Source organism: Marmota flaviventris, chromosome 10 (genome assembly GCF_047511675.1).
Source record: "Marmota flaviventris isolate mMarFla1 chromosome 10, mMarFla1.hap1, whole genome shotgun sequence".
Taxonomy (NCBI): Eukaryota; Metazoa; Chordata; class Mammalia; order Rodentia; family Sciuridae; genus Marmota; species Marmota flaviventris.
Genome location: NC_092507.1, coordinates 40928674 through 40954965, shown reverse-complemented (window position 1 = coordinate 40954965; position 26292 = coordinate 40928674). Strand labels below are relative to the sequence as shown.

The following is a 26292-nucleotide window of genomic DNA, read 5'->3' as shown; positions in this document are numbered from 1 at the left end:
TTGTTGACTTTGCTCATTTATAGCTTGTGACTAGCAATTTTCTTAACTTCTGTGATCCTTAGTTAATTGATATATGAAAAAGAGATGCAAACTTGACTTGCTTCAGGCTGAAATTATAATTAATAGAAATAATGTAGGAGAAAAGTTGTTCTGAAAAGAGCATTGGCTTTGCAATCAGAAAGAGTCCAAGTTTGATTCTGAGTTTGCCATGAACTGACAAATGGTAGAGTGTTCCTGGATTCGAGATCTTATGGCAAGTTATTTGACATTTCTTTATCTGTAAATGAAGGTAAGAGTATTTCAGAAGGCTGTTTTGAAAATTAAATCAAATGGGAAAAGTACTTAATCTATGGCACAGAGCAATGCTCAACTAGCAATTTTATTTTGTTACCTCAAATTATGAAAAGATCCCATATGTAAGGCACTTATCAAAATGCCCTGGCACATAATAGGTGTTCAGTTGACATTAGTCTTCATCCGCTTACCTCTGTGTCTGTCTGCCACACTGACAGAGTTGCTGGAGGCCTGGGCAGTGGCTTGCTCACTCTGGTGTCCATTCTTTGTCATAATGCTTTCTTCATATGAAGAGTTCAATGAATGTCTGTTGCTTAGAAGCGACTTGATTGTTCTTGATGACATGGTCTCCTTCCTCAAGTAGCCAGTGAGTCATTCCTCTTTCTTTCTCCTTCCTGTCTCCTCTTTGGTTCTATTTTTGACTCTCATTAGTGGGAGAGGAATCAATGTTCGTCAATGTGATTTTTTTTAAAAATAAAAGAGGGAGGTTCAGGAGCAATTCTCTAGACTACCTTCCATTGAGCAGAGGATAGTGAGAGCTGGCTTGTTGTTTCTAACCTTGCTTTTCTTTAAATGAAATAGCAATGGTAATATCAACAGTAACAGCAGCTACTATGAACTTTTCTGAGAACCTACCATGTGCTCAGTGCTCTGCCAGGTTCTAACTCTTACATTATCTCTCATATTCACAGAACCACTTCAAGGTTGATATTATTATCACTACTTTACAGATGAGGAAATGAGGGCTTAATAATTTTTAAAATTTGACTTTAAAAGTTAAATTATAATGATACTCACATTTGATTACCTCTTATGTACCAGACATTTAAAAAAATATTTTATTTAATTAGAAAAACCTTACAAAACCCTAAGCATTTTATTTCTATTCCATATGTGAGGAAATGAGCCCCAAAGAGATGAAATAACCAACCTGTCCAAAATCACATGGCTAAAGCTGGGTGTCATGGTATATGCCTGTAGTCCCAGCTACTCAGGAAGTTTGAGGCAGAAGAACTGTAAGTTCAAGTCCAGCCTGGGAAACTTAGAGAGACCCTGTCTCCTAATAAAAAGGGCTGGGGATGGAGCTTGTCAATAGAGTGCTTGTCTAGCATGTTCAAGGGTCTGGGTTCAATCCCCAGTACCAGAAAAAAAAAGAAGAAAGAAAGAAAGAAAAGAAAAAAGAAAAAAATCACATGGCTGATAATGACAGAGCTAGGAGTCAGACTAAGGCAAAAGCTCATCCATTTCCTTTCTGTTAGGCCACATTGCTGTTCATTAAGGGAAGCATCACATTGAGACTCTGGAGAATCCTAGGACAGTTTTGAATGAGAGGAAAGTAATACATGACATGAGACCTGTCTAATCATGCTGGGCAGATCCTGGGAAGCTGGCCCAGGGAAGCAAAAAATCAATAACTGATGCCTGTATGGAGCTAATTATGCACCAGGAGCTCTTCCAAGCATTTTATATGTAACATTCTTAATTCTCATCAAAACTATGAGGTGGGTATTATTATCTTCCAACTGTATACATTAAGAAACAAGGTGGGGCTGGGGTTGTGGCTCAGTAGTAGAGTGCTTGCCTTGCATGAGAGAACCACATAAAAATAAATAAATACATATATTGTGTCCACCTACAACTAAAAAAAAAAATATTTTTTTTTAAAAAGAGGCTAGGTGTGGTGGTGCACGCCTGTAATCTCAGCAGCTTGGGAGGCTGAGACAGGAGGATTGCGAGTTCAAAGCCAGCCTTAGCAACGGCAAGGTGCTAAGTAACTCAGTGAGACCCTCTCTCTAATAAAATAAAAAAATTGGGCTGGGGATGTGGCTCAGTGTTTGAGTGCCCCTGAGTTCAATCCCTGGTACCACCTCACCAAAAAAAAAAAAAAGAAACTAAGTGCTCCAAGGGTAAATTGTCCAAGGAGGGGATTGCCTAAGACTATGAATACCAGGAGACAGTGATCACTGGAAGACATCATAGTTGCATAGTAAGCTGTAGAACTGTGGTTCACATTCAGAAATCTAACTCTAAAGATCATACTTTTAATCTTAAAACAATATTATCTTGCTGGCTTTGGGGGGTGCATGCCTGTAATTCCATCTACTCAGCAGGCTGAGGCAGGTGGATCAGAAGTTTGAGGCCATCCTGGGCAGCTTTGCAAGATAAAATAATAAAAAGGGCTGAAGATGTAGCTCAATGGTAGAGTGTTCCTGGGTTCAGTCCCCAGTAGCTCAGTGATAGAGTGACTCTGGGTTCAGTTCCTAGTACCACAAAAAGGAAAAATTTAAAAAAAATTTTTTTTTTTTTTGTACTGGGGATTGAACCTAGGGGCACTTGACCATTGTGCTACATCCAAGTCCTTTTTTATTTTTCATTTTGAGACAGGGTCTCACTAAGTTGCTTAGGGCCTCAATAAGTTGCTGAGGTTGGCCTGGAACTTTTGATCCTCCCGCCTCAGCCTCCTGAGTCACTGGAATTACAGGTGTGCATCACAGCTCAGCTTGGCCTTTTTGTTTAATAAGCAGTGATTGAATCTATTGCATGCACAGCCCTGTGATAGGCACTGGGAGTACAGATATGAAACTGACTCCATGTACAAGCTCTTTATGATTACATATTAGGGTTTATAATTAGTTGGATATCAATTGGGCTACAAGACTCTCCTGTTAAAGAGCTGGTGCATAGGGCCAGGCTCCAGACAGAGAAGGGGATTAGATACTCTTACAGAGGAATAAGACATGGCTTGGGAGGAGTGAGGAGAACTGAGACCTGGTAGCTGTGCAGGAGCTCAGACCTGTCTGGACCTTTAGATCAGGAAGGGTGAATTAATTTTAAATCATGCAGGACAGTACTTAGGGACTAAGCCTGCAGATCAGCAGGAGTCTATAGGAGTTGGTTCTGAGAAGCTCAGGAAGCAGAGGCAAAGGCATGGGAGGAGTAAATAAAATATTGCTGCAGTGTTTCTTAGACATACACAAAGATTTTGTGCAGATAGGGCACACAACAAGCATTTCTTTCTATAGCACCTAAGATTGCAAATGTTAGATGTTCCTTTACTCATTAATTCACTTACCCATCTATCCATTCATCCATTCTTCCACACATTTATTTATAACCTGGAGAAAATTTTATTTGCCAGAAATCCTAAAGAGAGGTGCTATATGTGGCTTAATTTTAAATCATGAAGGACAGTACTTAGGGACTAAGCCTGCAGATCAGCAGGAGTCTTTAGGAGTTGGTTATATTCTGATAAACTGAGATGAAAAATAAGATGCTTAAAGACTTTGCTCAATGAACGGGAGATGGTAATTCATGTGCTCTTCAAGAAGGGTCGATATGCTAAATGCAGGTTTTGTTTTGCTGAGTCAAGTTATGCAAGTCTGGGCCAGAGCTGAATTGCTACGTTGGAGAAATGGAGCCTTGACAGAACATAACTATTACTCTTCATTTTTCATCTCTTCACATCTATTCTGTCAACATATCTTACAATTCACCTTTTAAATACCTAATGAATCTGTTCCTACTCCATCCCTGTTGCTACCACTCTAGTTCACACCCTTATATTAGATCCTACCTGAACAAATATAAAGATCTTCTGTTCAGCCTTCCTGTCTCCCATCTCTTCTCCTTCCACTCCTTTCCCCACATGGTGCCAGAGTGATCTTTCTGTTTCTTTTCGGTGCTGAGGATTGAACCCAAGGCTTTGCATATGCTAGGCAAACATTCTACCACTAAGCCACATCCTCAGCCTCTTTTTAAAATTTTTAATTAATTTTTAAAAGAAATTTTAGCAGTCTTTCCCCATATTTTTATTGATATATTATAATTGTAAATAATAGTGGGATTTGTTGTTATATATTCATACCTGCACATGATAAAACAGTATAACTTGATAAAACAATATAATTCCCCAGTGTTTCTCCTTTCCCTTCTCTCCCTTCTTTCCTTCCCTCATCCCTTTCCATTACTCTGCTAATCTCCCTTTGATTTTCATGAGATCCCCCATCAACTCTTTCCCCACTTTTCTTCTCTAGCTTCCACATATGAGAGAAAACTTATGACCTTCCACTTTCTGAGTTTGAGTTATTTTGCCTAATATAATACTCATAAGTTCCATCCATTTTCCTGCAAATGATGCATTTTTATTGTTCTTTATGACTGAACAAAACTCCATTGTGTATATATATCACATTTTATTTATCAATACATCTATTGAAGGACACCTAGGCTGGTTTCATAATTTGGCTATTGTGAATTGTGTTGTTATAAACATGGGTATGCTTGTATCCTTACTGTATAATGACTTTAATTCTTTTGGATCAATACCAAGTAGTGGTATAGCTGGGTCACATGATGGTTCCATTCCTAATGTTTTGAGGAACTGCCATACTGATATCCATAGTGGTTGTACTAATTTACAATCCTAGCAGTATAAAAGTGTTCTTTTTTTCTCCACATCTTCTCTAGCATTTATTATTATTTATATTCTTCATGACTGCCACTCTAACTGGAGTGAGATAAAAACTCATTGTAGTTTTGATTTGCATTTCCCTAATTGCTAAAAAGGTTGAACGTTTTTTCATTTGCTGGTCATTTGTATTTCTTCTTTTGAGAACTGTCTGTTTATTTCATTTTCCCACTTATTGATTGGGCTGTTTGGTTTTTTGGTGTTAAGTGTTTTGAGTTCTTTACATATTTTAGATAGTCTCTGTCAGAATGGTAGCTGGCAAAGATTTTCTCCCATTTTATAGGTCCTTTCTTTTTTTAATATTTATTTTTTAGTTATAGGTGGACACAATATCTTTATTTTATTTTATGCATTGCTGAGGATCAAACCCAGTGCCTCATGCATGCCCTAGCTCTATAGGTCCTGTCTCTGAGCCCCAGCCCTATAAGTCCTTTCTTAAAATTCTTAATTGTTTCTGTTGCTGCAGAAACAGAAGTTTTTAAATATCCCATTTATTAATTCTTACTATTATTATTATTATTACTATTATTTCTGGGAAATTTCCCTGGCTGGCCTTGATCCTCCTGCTTCAGCTTTCAGAGTGACAGAGACTACTGGTTTGTGCCACCATACCTGACTCTGCCAATGTGATCTTTCAAAGCTAACATCTAATTATGTTAATCCCTGCCTCAAAATCTTTGTTCCTAAAAGATAAAGTCCATACTCCATAGCAGAGCACTCAAAGCTCTTTCTAGCTTTGTCATTTACCCATTTCCCACCATTCTTTAAATTCTTCTGGAGTACACATTGGCAAAAATTCTTCCTGTTGCCAAAATATGTTTTCTCTACTTTTCTGTTTAAAAAATTCTTTAAGAATTTCTCTCCAGGGGCTGGGGTTGTGGCTCAGTGGTGGAGTGCTCGCCTAGCATGCATGAGGCACTGGGTTCAATCCTCAGTACCACATAATGTAAAATAAAGATACTGTGTCTACCTAAAACTAAAAAATAAATATATAAAAAAAGAATTTCACTCCAGCATTTTTTCAAGAATACAAGTAATAATAAGTGTAAGGATGTGGGGGAAAAGGTATATTCATACATTGTTGGTGGCACTACAAATTAGTGCAACCAATCTGGAAAGCAGTATGGAGATTCCCTAGACAACTTGGAATGGAACCACCATTTGACCCAGCTATCCCACTCCTCTGTCTATACCCAAAGGACTTAAAATCTTAAAATTTAAGAATTTCACTCCAGGGGCTGGGGTTGTGGCTCAGTGGTGGAGTGCTCGCCTAACATGCATGAGGCTAAAATCAGTCTACTGTACTGACGCAGCCACATCAATGTTTATAGCAGCTCAATTCACAATAGCTGAAAAGTGGAACCAACCAAGATGCCCTTTAATAGATGAATGGATAAAGAAACTATGATACACACACACACACACACACACACACACACATACATATACACACAATGGAATACTACTTAGCATTAAAAGAGAATTAAATCTTGGCATATACAGGTAAATAGATGGAGTTTGAGAATATCATGCTAAGCGAAGTAAGTCAATCCCAAAAACCAAAGACCAAATATTCTCTCTGATAAGTGGGGTGTGGGGAGAATGGAGAACTCTGATTGGACAAAGGGAAGGGAGGGGAGTGGAGGGAGCATGGGGGCAGGAAAGATGGTGGAATGAGAACATCATTACTCTAGGTAAATGTATGACTACACATATAGTGCAATGATACATCGCATACAACCAGATAAATAAAAAGTTGTGCTTCATTTGTGTACAATGAATTGAAATGCATTCTGCTGTCATGCATAACAAATTAGAACAAATAATAAAAATAAGAAAGTCCCTATTGTCCTCATTGTATTGCCAAATAAGCACATCTTCAGGCAATGCTCCCGGGCTCAGTGCAGAGTCTACCTATGGAAATAGGTATGCTGTCTTCCACATATTTCTGGTTCTACTCCTGGGTATGTTATGAGATTGTACTTTTTTACCCCCTGGAATTTGGGTGTGGATACCTGACTTGCTTTGGTTAGTGAAGTTGGAAAGTAGAAATTTTATAGGCCAACACATGACTCACGCACTATCTTTCCTTTTGGAAGTTCTCTGTCAGTCTTTATCCTGGAATCAGAAGGACCCAAAGCAGAACATCCATCCAACCCTTAGTGGGCATATACCAACAATGAAAAATAAAAACTTTGTGTTCAAACTGCTGAGATTTGGAGATTGCTTGTAATTGAAGAGTCCTGACTTGTATAATATATGTTACCTCTGCTTTGATATCTTCCATAACTTCCCCAATTTCTCCTTACCTGAACTTATATTTCACATTTTCTCTGTGTCATTTATCTGGTTCTGATGACATACTGTCTCATATTGCTAATTATCAGTTCACTGGTATATCTTAACCACTTCCACAATTCTACAGAGGCTTCCTGAGAACAGGAGTGGTTCTTGTTCCATTTAAAAAAATATTGTTTTAAACATTGATGGGCTTTTATTTTGTTCACTTATTTATATGCGGTGCTGAAAATCAAACCCAGTGCCTTACACATGTTAGGCAAGCACTCTACCACTGAACCACAATCCCAGCTCCTCTAGTTCCATTTTTATATCACACAAAGTATGGTCGTGGCTAAGGCAATATATTATAATGGATATAGGAGTAGGATAGACTTGATTTGAATCTTGGTTCTGACATGTATTGGATAATCTCTCTGAATCTGTTTCCTCATCTATCAGATGAGTATCATAATACATCTACTTGATTTTTCTTAAGTTTCTTGATACAAGTGCAATGCATATACAAATAATGACACTCTGTAATTATTATTGTGATCATTTCTTATTTTTATTATTATTATAGATGGTGTTCAATAAATGCCTTTGGATAAATCATTAGATTTAGAATCAGATGTCCTGCATTTAAGGCCTCATTTTTTAAAAATTATTTTTGTTTTAGTTGTTGATAAACATTTTTATTTTTTAATCTATTTATATGTGGTGCTGAGAACCAAACCCAGTGCCTCACACATGCCAGGCAAGTGCACTACTGCTGAGCCCCAGCCCCAGCCCTCAAGGCCTCATTTTTGTCAGCAGTAATTCTTGTCTGTTATTCAGAGATAATATCTATTATTGGTGTGTTTTCTTTAATAGTTTTCATTTCCACATATAAATTTGTGGTATTGATACTATATCACATCTATAAGCATTGTCCCATGTCAATAAGTATTCTTATATTCATTTACATAAAAATTCTTATATTTTAACCATTTTCCTCTTGTTGAATATATAAATTGATGAAAAATAAAGTCATAACACATTTGTGTGTAAATATTTGTCTGATTTTTGTAGGAAAATATTTAGAAGGAATATTCTGGGGCCAAGGGTATTAACATTTTTAATGCTATTGAAACTTCCAAATTGCTTTCCAAAAAGGTTTAACAAAAGTTCTGCTCCCACAAACAAGTTTGTACATTTCAATGCATCCTCATCTATAATGAGAACTATTATTAAGAATAAGATTAGGGCTGGGGTTGTGGCTTAGAAGTAGAGCATTCGCCTAGTATATATGAGGCACGGGGTTTGATCCTCAGCACCACATAAAAACCACCTACAACTAAAAAATAAATATTTTTTTAAAAAAGAAAAAGATTAAAGCTTTTGGGGTGGAGCGGAGATTGTGGCTCAGTGGTGGAGTGCTTGCCTTGCATGTGGGTTTGATCCTCAGCACCACATAAAATAAGTAAATAAATTAAAGGTATTGTGTCCACTTAAAAAAAGATTAAGGCTTTTAACATAATATTTATTTATTATATTTGTATTTCCTTGTAGAAGCTATTCATGTCTTGCCAATTTTTATTGGGATTTTAATAATTTTTTTATTTCTATGAGGTTTTAAAAATCATTTTATTCTAGTCACAAGCACAATACATAATAAACACTCCTTAAATATGCCTTAGATTATGAGTTAATTGTCTGGGGGGACATTTTAGGAACCAAAGCAGACTTTCTAGGAAGCTGACTTTTTCCTTTTCCCCCTTTTCCCATCTAGGACACAGCTGGACAGGAGCGGTATCGGACCATCACTACAGCCTATTACCGTGGGGCCATGGGCTTCATTCTCATGTATGACATCACCAATGAAGAGTCCTTCAATGCTGTCCAGGACTGGTACAAAACTCATTTATTCATTCATTCACTTGGCAAACTGTTCATGAAAATCTAACGTGCACTAGGCTTTATACTGTATGTTAGGGAAAGCCAGATGACTCATACATGGCTCCTGCTCTCACGGAGTTCTCAGATGAGAGAAGTCAGAGTAGGAAGCAGGCTACAAGAATATTATGTGACAGGTACAGTGATGAATTGAGACATCAGGATTGTGGGAACCCAGGGGAGGGCTGTCTATCTCAGTTAAGAGAGAGAAAATGTCTTGGGGTTGATGACACATACACTACATTTTGTAAACTGAACAGGAGTTAGCTTGAGGGATAAATAGATAAGAATTTTCAGAGAAAGAATATAGATGTGCAAAGATAAGAAGGTTGGTGAGAGGGAAAGAAGAGCACAGATCATGAAAGATTTTATATGGTGGGGTTTGGATTTTATCTCATAGGTGACAACATTTGAAATGAAAATCAACAAATTCAGATTTATGTTTCAGGAAGATTATTCTATATAAGATTATTCTATAGTGGAGAGTGAATTCACACGATACTTCACTATCCCTGGGCTGGGTTTGGGGCCTAATAGCAAATCTAGTTCAAGTTCATGAAGGTTCAATTTGCAGTAGAAATCAGTACACTGAGCAAATAATGTCTTTTTTCTTGAGGAGTTACTTACATGGAGAAAGGAGGAGAAGGGAATGGACATGTGACAGGGAAAGGCCAATTCCTAGTGCCTTTAATCAAAGGAGGATGTGAGAAGGTGAGATGTCTGTGCCATGGCTGTTCTTCAGAATCAGAGAATTGGGTGAGCCAGGTACCCAGCTACAATGCTGGCCAGTGCCAAGCCTTTCTCTTGTTATCTTTTGCCCATAGCTGCTATATTAGTTAGTTTTCTGTTGCTATAGCAAAATACCTGAGGCTGGATACTTTAGAAAGAAAAGAAGTTTATTTTGCTCACAGTTTTGGAGGTTGAAAGTCCACACAGTATGTCACTGGCTTTGGCATGGGTTCTCCTGGCTACATCATATCATGACAGATGGCATCAAGACAGGAACATGAGCAAAAGGGAGAGAGCACATGGTAAGAAAGGAAGCCAGAGAGAGATTGGGAGGGGACTAGTCTTGCTCCTTTATGAAACCTCTCACAAAGAACTAACTAGAGTCCCTCAAGAATTATATCCATTCCTTTAGAGGGAAGTGTCCTTAATGACCTAATTATTTCCTACTAGGCCTCACTTATTAAAGGTCCACCAGTTCTTAACATTACCACCCTGGGAGCCAAGCTTCCAATTCATGACTCTTTGGGGACAAACTACATCTAAACCATAGCAGCTTGAGGACTTCCCTCTTCCCAAAGAGTAGTTGTCATGATTATGTGAAGCATTATTGGCTACTTGGAGCCTTGAACTGGGTGTGATCTTACAGGCTGCCTGCTCCATTTCTCTGTTGTGACCAACAGTCCAAGATGCCATGTCATTCCTGGGAACCTGTGTTCTTTTTTCTGCCTCTCAGTCATCATCCTCTTTCCCCTTTTCTCCCCTTCCTTTTTAACAACTTCTTCCCTCTACTGTCCTTCTTTCTCCTTTCCTTCTTCTCTTTTCCCTTCTTCTTCTCTTTATTCTTTTCAGTTATGATTTTTTTCCTCTTCCTCACTCCTTCCCTCTCCATTTTCTCTCTCTTACCACACCTCCCACAGAGTGATTAGCCTTATAAGTGTCTCCACACTGCTCATTCCTGTATGCCTTGGCCCCTTTTCTCCCCTCCATCAGTCTCTGTTCATTCTTTCTCAAGAACATGGTGACTTTAACACCTGGTGACGACTTTTCCAAGAATAACCTGAGCTTGTTTCTAATCTTGGAGCTGAGAGAGGATGGGGTGGGAGGAGGGAGGAAGATAAAAGGAAGAGTAACATGGAGAGATAGGAGAGTTGGCTTCAGGTACCTGCCTTGAATCCAAAGACTCCAAAGCTCTGGCCTTTGAGTTTTCCTTCTAGGCAACTTGGTCTTAGCCTAGTCTCCACCTGCCATCAAAGCTCCAGTGCCCAAATGAGGCCTGAATCTTTGTGGGCCTACAACAAATGGTGATTGAGTGAATTCCATCCTTCAAGGGAATGGCTTCTTACCATAGATGATGATTGGTGATGGGACCTGTTTTAGTAGCAGGTTCAATAATAGGTCTAGGATGCAGTTAGGGTTCATGTAGATTGAATCTCAGTATCAGAATAGAGTCAATTCAAGATATGATTCAGGATTAACCATCTGCTGATCCAGACATTCACCAACACCAAGTCTGTTCTGTACAAGGTGCTGGCATCCCAAAGATGAATACACTTATTCCTGCCCTCAGACAGAGACAGATAAATTTAACCAAGTATAATAGGTGGCATGGTGAAGGTACAGGGTTTTCATGTGATGAGGTGGTTGGGACAGAGACCCATCCACCCACACAAAATGATGTCTCTACAATGTTAGGATCCTACTTTATTCCCTCTGCTAAAATTTTGTTTCTAAGGTTAGAAATAATGGCCGTTTACTTTCAAAAATTTAAGGACAAACATTTGACACATATTTTTAAAAATTTTCATAATCATCTTATATGAAGGAAATCACTGTTGATATTTTGGCATCTACAAATAATCATGACCTAATGCCTTATTTGAGGAAGGAGTGAGACTTGTGAGTCAGGATGAGGTACAATGAGCCTGGAGAGACCTGACATGAATGGTTTTGAACTGAAGAACCTGGACTTGATCACAGCTAGTCTGGGACCCTCTAGAGAAGATTTTTTAAAAAGGCCACATTGTACGGCTGGGGATGTGGCTCAAGCGGTAGCGCTGCTCACCTGGCATGCATGGGGTGCTGGGTTCGATCCTCAGCACCACATAAAAATAAAATAAAGATGTTGTGTCCACTGAAAATTAAAAAACGATAAAGGTCTAAAAATATTTTTAAAAAGGCCACATCGTAGTCAGATACACATTTTAAAATGAGCTCTCTGCCCAGTAAGAAGATTGACAAAATATTAAAGGACTCCAAAGAGATGGGTGAGTTTGCAGCCAAGGTTTGGGGGTCAGAATCTGTGACAGCCAGTGTGGGTAGGTATGTGTGTGTCTGTCCTCAGCTAAATAAATTGGCAGCAACTCACTAGTTTTGTGAAGGGAAACTGCTTCTTGGACTTTTGAAATTCCCTTTTCAACCTAGGAGGATGTGTGTCTTAGTCATTTTGAGCTGTTACAACAAGAATATCAGTGGTTTAAATGACGAACAGTTATTTCTCACAGTTCAGAAGACTAGGAAGTCTGAGACCAAGATACCAGTATATCCACCCAGTGTCTAAAGACAGCGTCCTTCTGATTGTATCATTTTTCATGGCTGAGAGAGAGCACATTCTATCTCTCTCTCCTTGTAAGGACACTAATCCCATTTACTGGGGCTCTATCTTCATGTCATTATTAGCTTCAAGAGGCTCCACCTCTAAAAACCATTACAAGTAGGGTTGGGCTCAACTTGTGAATGTAAGAGACACAAACTTTCCATCTATAGCATATTTCTCTCTCTTTTTTAGGGCTACTCAGATCAAGACCTACTCCTGGGACAATGCACAGGTTATTCTGGTGGGGAACAAATGTGACATGGAAGAAGAGAGAGTTGTTCCCACTGAGAAGGGCAGGCTCCTTGCAGAGCAACTTGGTATGTACATAATGCATGTGTGTATGTGTGCATATATGTATGGATATATATGTGTCGCATAAATATATTTTATAATAATTTTCTTGTGAACTTGAAAGAATTGGGCCAAAATATTGCCTTTGAGCTTCCTAGAGAACATTGCAAAGAGGGAATGTTCTTAATATAAAAACAAACCTATTTTTCCAGAGAAGCATTGCTCTTCATTGGCAAATACAGAGAAGACTCTCTATACTGAATGTAACCATGTCCTTGATATTATACATCCTTCCAACAACACTGAACATCATAGATTGTTTCTTAACATTTCTTTCAATGTAAACTGATGGTTCTCACCAAAACACAATTCACAACAAAAGTAACTATATAGAAGGCAAAACTATGTGATTTGCATATGAAGCTCAGTGATGCTTTTTCCAAGGTTGGAACATTTTGTTCCTATACTCCACTGAGGCCCAGGTACCCAGGCATGTTTCAGTGGCCACATAGAGGAACCCATACCTACTTTGCCTAAAAGAGCAGTTTTGATTTTATTTTATTGTAACTATTGGAATTCAATCTAAGAGTTCCATGTCTGTAGAATATATGATATCTTCCTCTAGAGGAAAAGATGGACTGTTTGGACTTTTAGCCAGTCTAAGTATGTATTTGTCACACCTTAAATATTTTGTTTGTTTGTTTGTTTTGAAATACTGGGGATTGAACTCAGGGGCACTCAACCACTGAGCCACATCCCCAGTCCTATTTTGTATTTTTTTTTGGGGGGTCTCACTGAGTTGCTTAGTGCCTCGCCATTGCTGAGGCTGGCTTTGAACTCATAATCCTCCTGCCTTAGCCTCCTGAGCTACTGGAATTACAGGCATGCACCACTGTGTCTGGCAAATGTTTTAAGTGTTAAGGAATAGGGAACATAAAGTTATATTCTCTGACAGTTTCTGAAGTACAAATGTGAATTATGTGTTGTATATTTGTATTATGTGTATTAGAAGAGAGAGAGAGAGAGAGAGAGAGAGAGAGAGAGAGAGAGAGAGAGAGGTGTGTTATGTGTCCTCACCCTTATTCTCCAAAGTGGACTGGACTAGAAATTAGCACACTGTAAGGGCCTAATAAATGGGGTAGTTGGGTCATCTTGGGCCTTGCTGTTCCTACTCTATTACAAAGGTTCTCAGATTCCAGAAAGTGCCTCCTCTTGGTTCACAGAACAGTAAGCATGTGGTAAAGCCCACACTTGGATAACTTCAGGTTATCCCATTATACCTTCAATCCACAGTCCCCTGAGACACTGCCAGCACACAGGAATGCAGATAGAAAATGAGCTAATTCTTAGTGCAGGATTTAGGGAGGTACTTGAAGAAGGCCTTAATGAATTGGTTAAATTTGGGTAGATCAAAGTTACCTATCTCTGTCCTACATAACTTTCTGAGCTTTCCTCTATTGCTTATTAGAATTTGCCTATTTACATATTTATCTATTTCTTCCTAGCCCTTAAGAAAAGAGAATATGTCTGATTTGTTTCAGTATCTCAAGCATCCAGCACAGGGTAGATAATCATTCATATGTTTCACTTATTCATTGAAAAATGTTTATTAGACACATACTCTGTATCAGGTTCTGTCCTGTCACTCAGGATATAATAGTGAACAAAACAGTTGTAATTCTTACCATCATGGAACTAGCATGGAAAGAGACATTAAACAAATAACTATATAAATAAACCTAGATGCATGTTAAGAATTGCAAATGCGGGGGGGCTGGGTTGTGGCTCAGAGGTAGAGTTCTTGCCTAGCATGCATGAGGCACTGGGTTTGATCCTCAAATGGGTGAATTGTGTGGTATGTGAATTATATCTCAAAAAAAGATGTTAGTTGTGATAAGTTCTGCTTGAATTAGGACTGTTGTTATTACAAGTGATAAAATTCCAAGTCAAATTAGCTTTTCTAAAAAAAAATATAGAATTTATTAGCTCATGCAACTAGGAAGTCTACTAGACCCAGGACTCAACTGTACTCTGTTTCTTAGCTTGACATATCCTTTTTTCCTGCATCTGTTTGGAAATAACTCTGGTTAGAGTCCAGGGAGGCTAGTAAAAAAAGAAATGTGCTTCTGCCTATAAGAAAAAGAAAGAGTGTTTAAAATGTGGGCTTGAAATGTATACTAGCATAGAGTAGTGGGAAAGTGCACCCAGACTAGGAGTTAGGAGCTTTTTGCTTCTGACCTTGAACATCTTGCTTCCTCTCTCTGGGTCTGTTTGTCTGTTTGAAAAATGGGGTGTGGATTAGTTGAATGAGTGGCTCTATTTAGATATATCCAACTTTGATTTTTTTTTTTAAATTTTTAATACCAGGGATTGAACCCGGGGCACTTAACCACTAAGCCATATACCCACCTTTTTTGTATTTTATTTAGAGACAGGGTCTCACTGTGTTGCTCAGAGCCTCACTAAATTGCTGAGGCTGGCTTTGAGCTCTTGATCCTCCTGCCTCAGCCTCCAGAGCTGCTGGAATTACAGGCATGTGCTACCATGCTTGATTTCATTTTTTAAAATTACCTTTATTTTGTTTATTTAGTTTGTTACATGGTGCTGAGGATTGAACCCAGTGTCTCATGCATGCTAGGCAAGGGCTCTGCCACCGAGTGCCAGCCCTGATTTCATTTTGATTCACACAATTCCTCTACTTATTACTCACCCCACAGACCCTTTTTACTTTGCCTTGCTTATTTTATGTGTTCACTAAATATTTAGAGGGTTGAGATGAATTATAGAAACCTTATATCATTGAGCCTGGTTGAAGAGAAACAAAGAACTAGTTGGCACTGATAATAACTAACAGTGATGTAACTCACAATGTGCTTTCATAGCAATTTTCTTGTGCCCTTCATCCTCACACCCAGCTAGTTAGATGGTATTATCATCAGTTGTGTCTGTACCTGTACAGTTGCATGTTACCAGCCCTGCAGTAAATCAGTGATTTTACTGAAGAAGAAGCTGAGTCCAGACCACTCATGTTTCTTGCACATACCGAGCCATGCCAGATCCCATGTCTATTTTTGAACTTTAAGATAATGTAGCTATTCTAAGCCATATAAGTAGTAGACGGCAGTCTCAGTATTCAAACTCAGTCTTTAGACTCAAATCTTAATATTGTTATTTTGTCATCCAATAGTGTTTCCCCCAAAGCCTGCCATGATTTCTCTTTAAATTTTTACCTCAGTCACAATATTAATGATATTTCTTTAGAATATGTTGTGGTAACAACCAACCAGGTGAGCTTACATGATAAGGGTCTACTTCTCACTCATATTATGTACCAGCTGCAAGTCAGTTGTGACTCCATTCCTGTGCCTTCTTACTCTGGGATCCAACCCAGAATGGCTAAACTATGCAGCTTCTTTTGGGACTTGGGTCACATTACTTCTGCCCATATCCATTGGTCAAAGTAAGTCCTATCATCAACCTAATGTTGATGGGATGGGAGATATATTCCTCCCACAAGGAGACACAGCAAGCCAGTTGCCAATAGGTAGAGATTTAAAATCTCTAGTAGGTTAGGCGGTGCATAATTGAATGCATGATGGATTGAATTGAATTCTAGTCACTGAATGCATGATGGATCCTGGGGCCACAGAGGTGAATGGGTTCCCTGCCCATAAGAAACTTATTGACGGGCTAGGGCTGGGGCTAGGGCTCAGCGGTAGTGCACTTGCCTGGCATGTGTGAGGTACAGGGTTTGATTCTCAGCACCACATATAAATAAATAAAGGTCTCTCGACAACTAAAAAATATTTTTTAAAAAAAGAAACTTATTGACTAGGGAAACAAAAATCTTATAGAGAAAATTTTAATATTCTTTGAATAGATGGTTGTGCCAGTCCTTAAACTGTTTGTTATCATTCCTTCTCCCATTCTTTTTTTCTCCTGCAACCCTCTCCAAACTCTTATTATTCTGTGGGCACTTTTCCCACTACCCTATGCTGGTATACATGTGTTTCAAGACCACATTTTAAACACTCTCTTTCCCTTGTAGGCAGAAACATGCTTCCTTTTTACTAGCCTCCCTGGGCTCTGGCCAGAGTTATCTCCAATCATATCCAGGAAAGGGATGAGAAGCCCCTTTCTGAAGATCATATGGAGGCAGAGACCCTAAAATATTATGCTTCCTGGAATTGGAGTTCCTGGATGGCTACTTCAGCAGTGGCTGCTCCTCTTCTCTGACTCTTACTCCATTGGTTCCAGCTTTCTTTGCCTCTAATAATACTATTTTTTCCCACTGGTAATCTCTGGGTTTCCTCTATTGTATTCAGCTTCTCAGTTCTTCCATCACCTATGTAACCAATGTCCTCTGGATTATATGCTAAGAGTAGTTCCCATTTCCTTGGTTGAAATCTGATTGAAACAATGAGCAAAGTGCTATTGGGGGTAGAGGGGAGAGGTACATTGTATGCACAGAGTAAGCCAAAGATGAAGCTGGAGAAGTATACAGAGGCCAGGCCATGCAGGGTTGCTATGGTGTGGATGTAGTTTGAGGGCCTTCCAAGGGTCCACTGTGATGGAAGACTTTGTCCCCAGGGTGGCAAAATTGGAAGGTAGTGAAATCTTTATGAGGTGGAGCCGGGTAGAAGGTTTAGGTCATTGAGGGTGTGCTCTTGGAAGGAAGTTTTCAGGACACTCTTGAGTTCTCTTGAGAGGGTTGTCATAAAAGTAGCAAACCTGGCCCCACCCAGCTCTCACTGCCTCCTAGCTCAAGATATATAATTTTCTTGCTCCCACACACACTCCCACCATTGTTATTGGCCATAAAATGATGCAGTTAAGGGACAGCCCTCACCACAAAGCCTAGGACGTTGAACCTCCGGAACTGTGATCCAAATAAACCTCTTTTCTTCTAAGAAGTTTATGTCAAATATTTTGTTATAGTGATGAAAAATTGACTAATGTAAGGGTCTTGAGTTTTGAGCCAGTGTGGCTGATATAAAATTAATAAGACCACTTTCAGTTCTAAAGCTGCAAATCCAAGTCAAAATAGTTCAAGTAATAAGACAAGGGCATAGCTGAAGCAAAATGGAAAAGGACAATGGAAATTAAATGGTCAAGAAATTAATAGGCCAAAGTATTGGATCGATTGTTCACATGAAATTCAGGGTACCTGAGAATAAGAGTAAGCCTAGGGTAGAAAGGAAGTGAGTCCCTTGCCAAAATTGTCAATGACAAGAGAATTGTGAGTTGAAGAATGATAAATGATGGAGATGAGGAGGTATCAGAGTAGGATGAAGAAGGGATTTGAAAATAATAATAGTGGAGAAATATTTTAGAGCAGTGTCAGAATGAGGAGAGGTAAATTTAGCTAGTTGTGAATTTCTGAATAAAATCTGAGGTCAAGTTCAGAAGAAGGCAATGTAGACACACAGTCTGTGGATCCGTAACAACTGCCTTTGGACAGGAAAGGTAGACACCATCATAGGGGAACATAATAGAGTGATTTAAGAATTGGGCTACAGCCTTTTGGCTCTCTGAGCAGCACCATGGCGGTAGGCAAGAACAAGTGCCTTACAAAAGGCGGCAAGAAGGGAGCCAAGAAGAAAGTGGTTGATCCATTTTCTAAGAAAGATTGGTATGATGTGAAAGCACCGGCAATGTTCAATATAAGAAATATTGGAAAAACGTTAGTCACCAGGACCCAGGGAACCAAAATTGCTTCTGATGGCCTCAAGGGTCTGGTGTTTGAAGTGAGTCTTGCTGATCTGCAGAATGATGAAGTTGCGTTTAGGAAGTTCAAACTAATTACTGAGGATGTTCAGGGAAAAAACTGCCTGACCAACTTCCATGGCATGGATCTTACCCGTGACAAAATGTGTTCCATGGTCAAAAAATGGCAGACGATGATCGAGGCTCATGTTGATGTCAAGACTACAGATGGTTATTTGCTGCGTCTATTCTGTGTTGGTTTTACTAAAAAACGCAACAATCAGATACGGAAGACTTCCTACGCTCAGCACCAGCAGGTCCGCCAAATCCGGAAGAAGATGATGGAAATCATGACCCGGGAAGTGCAGACAAATGACTTGAAAGAAGTTGTCAATAAACTGATTCCAGACAGCATTGGGAAAGACATAGAGAAGGCTTGCCAATCAATTTATCCTCTTCATGATGTCTTTGTTAGAAAAGTAAAAATGCTGAAGAAGCCCAAGTTTGAATTGGGAAAACTCATGGAGCTTCATGGTGAAGGTAGTAGTTCTGGAAAAGCTACAGGAGATGAGACAGGTGCTAAAGTTGAACGAGCTGATGGATATGAACCACCAGTTCAAGAATCTGTTTAAAATTCAAATTTTTAATAGTGACCAATAAAAAGTCCTATTTGTGAAAAAAAAAAAAAAAAGAATTGGGCTACAAATAAGACAGCAGAAATCTCATTGTTCTGAAGCCAATTAGAGGGAAGAAATGAATGGGGGTGAGGAATGGCTAGTCTGCTTAATTGGTTGTCAACTTTCTAGCCTCACTAGATTCTCAGACCATGAGATTCTTTATTAATGAACCTGAGGAAAAGGTTACCACCAGGACCTACTGATAAAGGGCCTTCCAGGAGTCTGACAGTAATTGGGTGGGGGTAATTGGGAGTTATTCTGACCTGACTAGACCCATGAGTTGGTAGCTTGAATCAGAGTTCTCAGTACTTTGGGTACCTTTGAGAAGACAGTGAAATCATCTCCTTGGCATGACATATAAGCTCTTTACGTTAGCTTCCTACTGATTTCATCTCTCACCATTTTGGGTTTTTGCTATAATGATAATAAACTACTATTCTCCTTCTAGCATATATCAATGCTGTGTTTTTGCCCGCTTATTTATGCTCATGCCATTTCCCCTGCCTGGTGTGCTACACATGTATGTTCTCATGTGAATACTCAGTCATATGTCTTCATCTAGCTGATATCTGGTTTCTTGGAGAAATCTTCCCTAGCCCCCAGACTTGGTGAGGAATTTTCTCTGTACCCTCGCATCCCTTACCTTTCCACTGTTTCAGCACTTAATCTCTAAAATGTTGTTAAAGTGTCTCTCTTACACACTAGACTAGGAGCTCCTCAAGGGTAGGAACTGTGTCTGATTCACTTCAGGGTCCCCACAGCCCAGCACAGGATCTTCCATGCTGAGCTAAGCTTTCATGAGCCCCAATGTCTGTATCCCCTCAACCATGCCCTCCCTGCTCATTCCAACCTCCTTCATTCAACAAATACTCACTGAGCACCTACTACTCCACTGGTCTTGAGCTCTGATGATGACTGGCACAGTCCCTGCTTGGGGAGCTCCCAGTCAAATGGATTTTTACCACACAAGGAATGAGTTATAAGGCAGAGGGAATCACTGGGGAAATGAACCACACCGAAGCTGGGTCCTGAAGAATGAGAAGTTAGGTGAAGAGTTTTGTTTAGTTCTGACATTAAAATTCACATCCCCAGTAACTTCAGAAAATTTCCTTTCCCTCTCCTCTCCTTCTCTTCTGAATTCCTGTATGGCCTCTGGTTCTTCTAATTGTGTTAGAATGTTATGGCTTGTTCTGTCAGTGTTCCAACTGAGAGTGAGACAAAGAGGCATAACAGAGTCCTCCTTTATGCCCCATCTCTGAGCTTCAGTTTTCCTATCTACAAATTATGAGTGATAAACCCTGCCTTGGCTTACCCACCTCACAAGGTTTTCTAAAATTGTATTTGTGCACTGTTAAGAACAATGCAGAAGTGAGGAATGGACTCTCTTATTAGCGTGGCTTCTCCACAGGTAGATTTGATCTCTTTGTGTTCCTGACACTCAACATCAAACCTGGTGCAACATCTGTACAGTAAGAACTGGTTTATTGATTGACCATGAATGATGAAGAACCAGAGGGCTTCCCCGAAGACAATGGAAGGGTAGAGACTATAGTGGGAGGAGAAAATATGGGAAGGGGAATTGCCATGTATTCTATGTGAATCACTTCACATAGTTTTGTGTGTTTAATTATCATTAATACCCTATGAGGTATATAGCACTGACCCCATTTTACAGAAAAGGACATAGAGGCTGAAGGTCATTAGGGAATTTCCCTGAGGTCACAGAGCTAGTAACTGACAGGCTGTATTAAAATCCAGGCTGGCTCTCAGGCCTTTTCTCAATGCCCACCTTCCAATGTGTCATGTCCTTCCCTCAGAGTCAGTTCTTCAGAAGGAATTGGTGCCTTTGGCTTTGACCTGTTTTCTCACCTTCATCTATAGTGATGGTGAAAGCCTACTTACTACTTTATCTGTTTGCTCCTTTCTTAGGCAAGCAATACACTCCCCTCCACATGCCCAAACACTGCCACTTGCCATAAGCCAGTCAAATACCAAGGAGCTAATTTTTGTGATATTCATTAAGGAAAAGCTATATGCTGAAGGGTCTCTGATGCTGAGGATAATGAGCCAGCAGCTGCCTTCTTCTTCTTCGTCACATATCCACAATTAGCGAGCACTTCTGCAGCTTGCTTTTCTCAGGTCAGGAACTCAGCCACCGGAGAGGCTAGCAGCTGGAGCTGGGCTGGCAGGAGCTGTGAGTGCCTTTATGCTGGGAAGGCTGAGAAAAGGAGCCTCATTTGTACCTAGGGCCTCAGGCTGCTCTGTGGATGGTGGAGTAACAGGTGGGAGGTGGGAGGAAGAAAGATATTCTCCCCTTTGTGGGAAGAGATGATAAAAGAGGGAGAAAGATATAGAGGTGAGAGGAGCAAGATGAAAGAAGAGCAGAAAGAAACGTTATAACAGGCAACTTTTGTTCAGCAATTTATCCATTTTCTCACTCAATCCTCCCAACTGCTCTCAGTAGGAAGACTCAGTTGTTATTCCTACTTGACAAATGAGTAGCCTGAGAATCAGAGAGGTTAAGTGATTCAGACAGGTGCAGTGACTCTCCCGGATTCAGACACTGTGGTAGTAAGATCAAGCAAACAGACTTTAAAGGAAGAAAAAAGATATGATCAAGAAGAAAGAATGCCAAGTGAAAGGAAGAAAGAGGAAGAAACGAGAGGCAGGGTTCTATATAGACTTCAGATTCAGGCAAACACAGGTATAAACCTGATTTCCACTAACACAGCCACATGTATGAGTGTTACACAGAACTTTGAAACCTTTGTCTTCTCATTTGTAAATTGGAGATGATGACAGGCTCTTGTGAGGATTAAGTAATGATATTTTAAAGCTCCTAACATAGATAGTAGATGCTCAACAGAAAGTTCAAGGAACATAAGGGGGAAATGAGCTAAATGAAAAGAAAAAGAAAAAAAGGAAGAGAGGCTTTTGAAAAGAAATGAAGACTTGGAAGGAAGGAAGAAAAAGGGGAGGGAATGGGCTGCCCTGGGGACATGATGGGAAGGGCAGTTTCTGCTTCTGAGGGCTGCCACCAACCTGGTCAGGATTCCTCAGGTGGGATAGGCCACATTGTCTGAACTAGGAGGGCCTTGGATTGTTTCTCTTGGGACAACCAAGTGTTATTCATTGTCACAGAAAGAGTTGTCAGAGATCTCAAAAACCAGACAAGAATGTGGCACACCTCAGGCAGTTTCCCCTGGGCCTTTTATTGGGCTTTTGAGGGGAAGGAAAGATCTATAGAATCATTTTAGTGGATTTTAGGCTTTAGGGAGGAGGAACCTCACTGAATGGAGACAAGCCAGTGTGTTTGTGGGTAGAAAGGATCAAATAAAACTTCACTTATTCATTGTGGCGCTTTTTTTTTTTTTTTTCTACTGAGAACTGAACCCAGGGGTACTGAGCTGTATCCCAGTCCTTTTTTATTTTGAGATAGGGTTTCAAGTTATTGAGGCTGACCTTAAACTTGTGATATCCTGTCTTAGCCTCTGAGTCACTGGGATAACAAGCATACACCACCATGCCCAGCTCATTGTGGCTCTTGGGCTGCCTCCTAGAGCCCAGATTAGAGCTGGCTGGACTTGGGTGAGAAGCAGGGGAAAGAAGAAAATCCCTGGTCAAAAAGTCCAAAACTGAGGCTTCTCATACTGGTGTTTTTACTTACCTTGGGCAAGCCAGCTTAATTCCCTAGGCCACAGTGTCTGCACGAGTGATATGGAGAGGATAATGTGAAAAGCAAATGAGATAATGGATGTACTAAATGCTTTAAGAAGTATAAATGCTCACATATTTAAGCAAACACCTTATGACACTCCTTCTGTGTCAGGAATCGGGCCATATACTTCACATGCATTATCTTGTTTTGTACTTGAAATAACTCTGTGACGTAGGTAAAATTATCACTATTTACAACCCTGGGAATTGATTTGTAAAGAGAACAAGTGATTTGCATGGGACTAAATAGCTGGGTCAATGGTAGATTGTCTGACTCTACAACCTGTGCAGGTAACCCTTGCCCTATACTGTCTCCTTGAAGCAGTACCCTCTGCCTGTGGAATTAGGCCTCCTCACTTCACTTCTGAGTACAGGCCATATTGATCCAGAGTACTCTGCTGGGGGCACAAAAAGGTTCCAGCTGAAGGAATGGGGAAACTATGTACCTGTGTCTCTTCTCTCCTAGGGTTTGACTTCTTTGAAGCCAGTGCCAAGGAGAACATCAGTGTGAGGCAGGCCTTCGAGCGCCTGGTGGATGCCATTTGTGATAAGATGTCTGATTCGCTGGACACGGACCCCTCTGTGCTGGGTGCCTCTAAGAATACACGTCTCTCGGACACCCCACCACTGCTGCAGCAGAACTGCTCATGCTAGGCAAGGCCCACTCTCCAAGCCTACCCCTGTTGTGCCCCCATGTGCACTTTGCTTCTCCTTGTTATACATTGTCCATTCCTAGCCCCCAGCAAGCTGAGTTGCTGCTGTTCTTTGCCATCCCCTGGGGAGTTCTCTGCAGGTGGCCCCAATTACAGATGCTCAGTACTAGACTAACAGCACAGGACATGGCATTGGTGGAGATTCCCTTTAAAAACTCCATTTTATGAAGAGGATTTAAATCAGGGACTTGTGAAGAGTTTACTTTCTGCCTTTATGATGAGATTTCCTCCATTTACTAAAATTTGTCACACACCCACACTTTTCAGGAGCTGGCCAAATGTGTAAAGTGAGTCCTACCTCTACAGCTAATCCTATTAAAGAAAACTTCCCAAAGTACAACCTTCTTGCTTCATATCAGGCTCCCTGTGGAGTTTTTTCTCACCACAGTCAAGCTTTGGCTCACAAAGTCCCATGCTTGTTACAATGGATGCCCACAGGGCCTGGGCAGTTGCTGTGGTGACAGGCCAGCACTAATCTCTGGAGAGCTCAGACTCTCTAGTGATGCTGAAGGAGCAAAGGCTGAGTCAGAAATATACTTAAAAGGATTATCTCCTGCAAATGTCAAAGGTACCTGCTATATGAAATAGCAAGCAATGAGTGCAAGAAAGAGAAAAAGAAATAACAGGCAAGATAAAGAATGGGTCATTAGTTTCATATTTTGCTTCTTTCCAGCTGGTTCTTGATTGTGGGGACTCCACGAAATTGATCTTTGGATCTTGGGCTCCCAGGACCTGAAAATTTTAAGAGTTGGTGAGATACCTAGTCTAATTAATCAGTCCCAACCTTCCCATCTCTTGATAAGTGGCTGTCAGGCCCTGCAACCAATTCTCTTTCTTTTAAAGCACAGCTTTCATGCAGGGACCCCATCCTTGCACAGCTCTCAGACTCAGAAAGTTTTCCTTGCTTCAAGCTGGAATCTGCCTCTTGGAGATTCTTCTTCCCCTTCCCACCCCAATGGTATCAGCTCTGCTGTCAGAGATCTTGCTGCCTCTGCTCTTTCTGCCCATGATACCCTCCAATAATTTGAGAACAAGAATAATGACCTCTAGGACTTACTTTGTCTCTAGATCAAATCCCTCTAAACTTCTGTTGTTCTTCATAGGGTCTTTCTCCCATCCTGCCCCTTTCCTCTAACCCACTTGTCAGCTACTTCTGAGCAGTTCCACTGAGAAATGTGAGCCAAAGCAGAATAAATCAAAAGGGAAATGGCCCTGAAAAACTCGGGAAAACTGAACACAGAGGTCCCAATATCAATCCTGTTGTCCTGGGAGTGACACCTTGGTGTCTACCAAAGAGCCCATTCTGGTGGAAGCCCCTTAATTAAGCACCTGAAGAAAACAACAACAACCAAACCAACCTAACCCCCAAAAATAGATACTCTGAAGCCTGAATAGATTAGTTTATGATTCCAGCTTGTGGACACAGGGACACATTTGGGGTTATCTGAAGTAATGATATGGAACTAGCAATGATTTCTGAAAATGTTTCCTCTCAACCATGGCCCAAATCCTTAGCCTTCTCTCTCCTACACTAACGTGCCACTTCAAGAGTCAGTGTGTGTTTAGGGAAAGAGCCTTTTCTCAGTTTTCTTTCTATTTCAAACACATTTCATTGTCCTAGGAAAATGCATTAGCTGGCAACAGGTCAAATGACCACATAAAAGAACCATCCAGAGTCATCTCTATGGAAATGTTGCTTTTTTTGATGCAATGCAGAGGACAAAATTTGGACTTGCAGTTAGGAGACCTGGACCCTGCCATTTAATTATGTGTGGCTCTGAACCAGCTACCTCCCATCTCTGAGTCTTGATTTTTCACTTATAAAGTGGGGATTTTATTTGCATGATCTTAGGTCTATTCAGGCACAAATAATTCTGTGATTTTATTTTTACCTTCAGCATTTTAGTTCATCTTCAGAACGAATCTGAGCGATCAGGATTATCATCCCAATGCCATTTCAGCTAACACAGATGTCATGCTTACTCTGCACTAGACATTGTTCCAAGCACTTTATACATATTAACTCATTTATCTACCTAACATCTTTGTGAGGAAGGCATTGTAATTGACCTCATTTAAACATGAGGAAATTGGGCTAGGGGTGCGGCTCAGAAATGTATTTGCTTTAGCATGCATGAGACCCTGGGTTCAATCCTCAGCACTGCAAAAATAAAATTAAATTAAAAAGATGATGAAAAGAAGGTACAAAGAGGTTCTTGTTTGCCTAAGGTCGCATAATGAATAAATGGTTGGGGTGGGGTTCCAGGTTGTGGGCTACAAGTTCTGTGTTCTTAACCACATTTTATATTTCATCTCCTTTAGATAGATATTATTCAGACAAGAAACTTGAGCAAGATCACACAAGCATGAGAGACACATTAGGATACAATGCCAGGGCCATCAGATTGCAGATACACTGGAGAAAAGACTTATGTCTTTAATCTGTTAACAAATTGCTCAACTACTCAGACTAATCTGAGGTGATGGATGTCTCATGCTCAGGAAAGCAGAGTTAGTCTCCCAGGCAACCAGATCCCATGGGCCTAAATAGAAAATGCCCAGTACTTCTCAGGGCCAAGTACTGGCTTTTCCTACATTTGCCTCTGTCAGGTTATACTTATCTGACTCTCATGCAATGATTTGAGCAGCCTCCATGCTACTGCAATGGGGCATGTTAGGGGTTTGACTTGATTGACTTCTCTGATCATGGAAATATATATTCCCTTCTCAGGGGTTTGGTTCTAGATGTGTGTGTGTGTGTGTGTGTGTGTTGTTTTTTGTTATTGTTGTTTTGGACTTGGGGATTGAATTTAGGGATTCTCTACCACTGAGCCACATGCCCAGTCCATTTTATTTTTTATTTTGAGACAGAGTCTCACTAAGATGCTT

General features: G+C 40.2%; 2 protein-coding genes and 1 long non-coding RNA gene across 5 annotated transcripts in view; 2 read left to right on the top strand and 1 right to left on the bottom strand.

Moving 5' to 3' along the window:
- Rab3b (RAB3B, member RAS oncogene family) overlaps nucleotides 1–23729 on the top strand; it is a 60347-nt gene extending 36618 nt beyond the window's left edge. The window contains exons 3-5 of the mRNA XM_027945014.2: nucleotides 8814–8932; nucleotides 12492–12616; nucleotides 23157–23729. Coding sequence (XP_027800815.1) covers nucleotides 8814–8932; nucleotides 12492–12616; nucleotides 23157–23344 — 432 coding nt within the window. The 3' untranslated portion in view covers nucleotides 23345–23729. The remainder of the gene's footprint in view (nucleotides 1–8813; nucleotides 8933–12491; nucleotides 12617–23156) is intronic.
- The window catches only part of LOC114100341 (uncharacterized), a 107778-nt gene that overhangs the window by 25832 nt on the left and 55654 nt on the right, over nucleotides 1–26292 (bottom strand). For 2 of the 3 annotated variants that reach the window (XR_011708835.1, XR_003584048.2), the window contains one exon: nucleotides 24038–24135. The exons of the other annotated variant lie outside the window; for it this stretch is intronic. This is a non-coding gene — a long non-coding RNA (uncharacterized lncRNA). Of the gene's footprint in view, nucleotides 1–24037; nucleotides 24136–26292 lie in introns of those variants that run through there. 3 annotated transcript variants of the gene reach the window in all.
- LOC114100339 (small ribosomal subunit protein eS1-like) lies at nucleotides 18116–18981 on the top strand. Its single transcript, XM_034636422.2, has one exon. It carries the CDS (start codon nucleotides 18134–18136, stop codon nucleotides 18926–18928), a length of 795 nt encoding a protein of 264 aa, XP_034492313.2. The 5' UTR covers nucleotides 18116–18133; the 3' UTR covers nucleotides 18929–18981.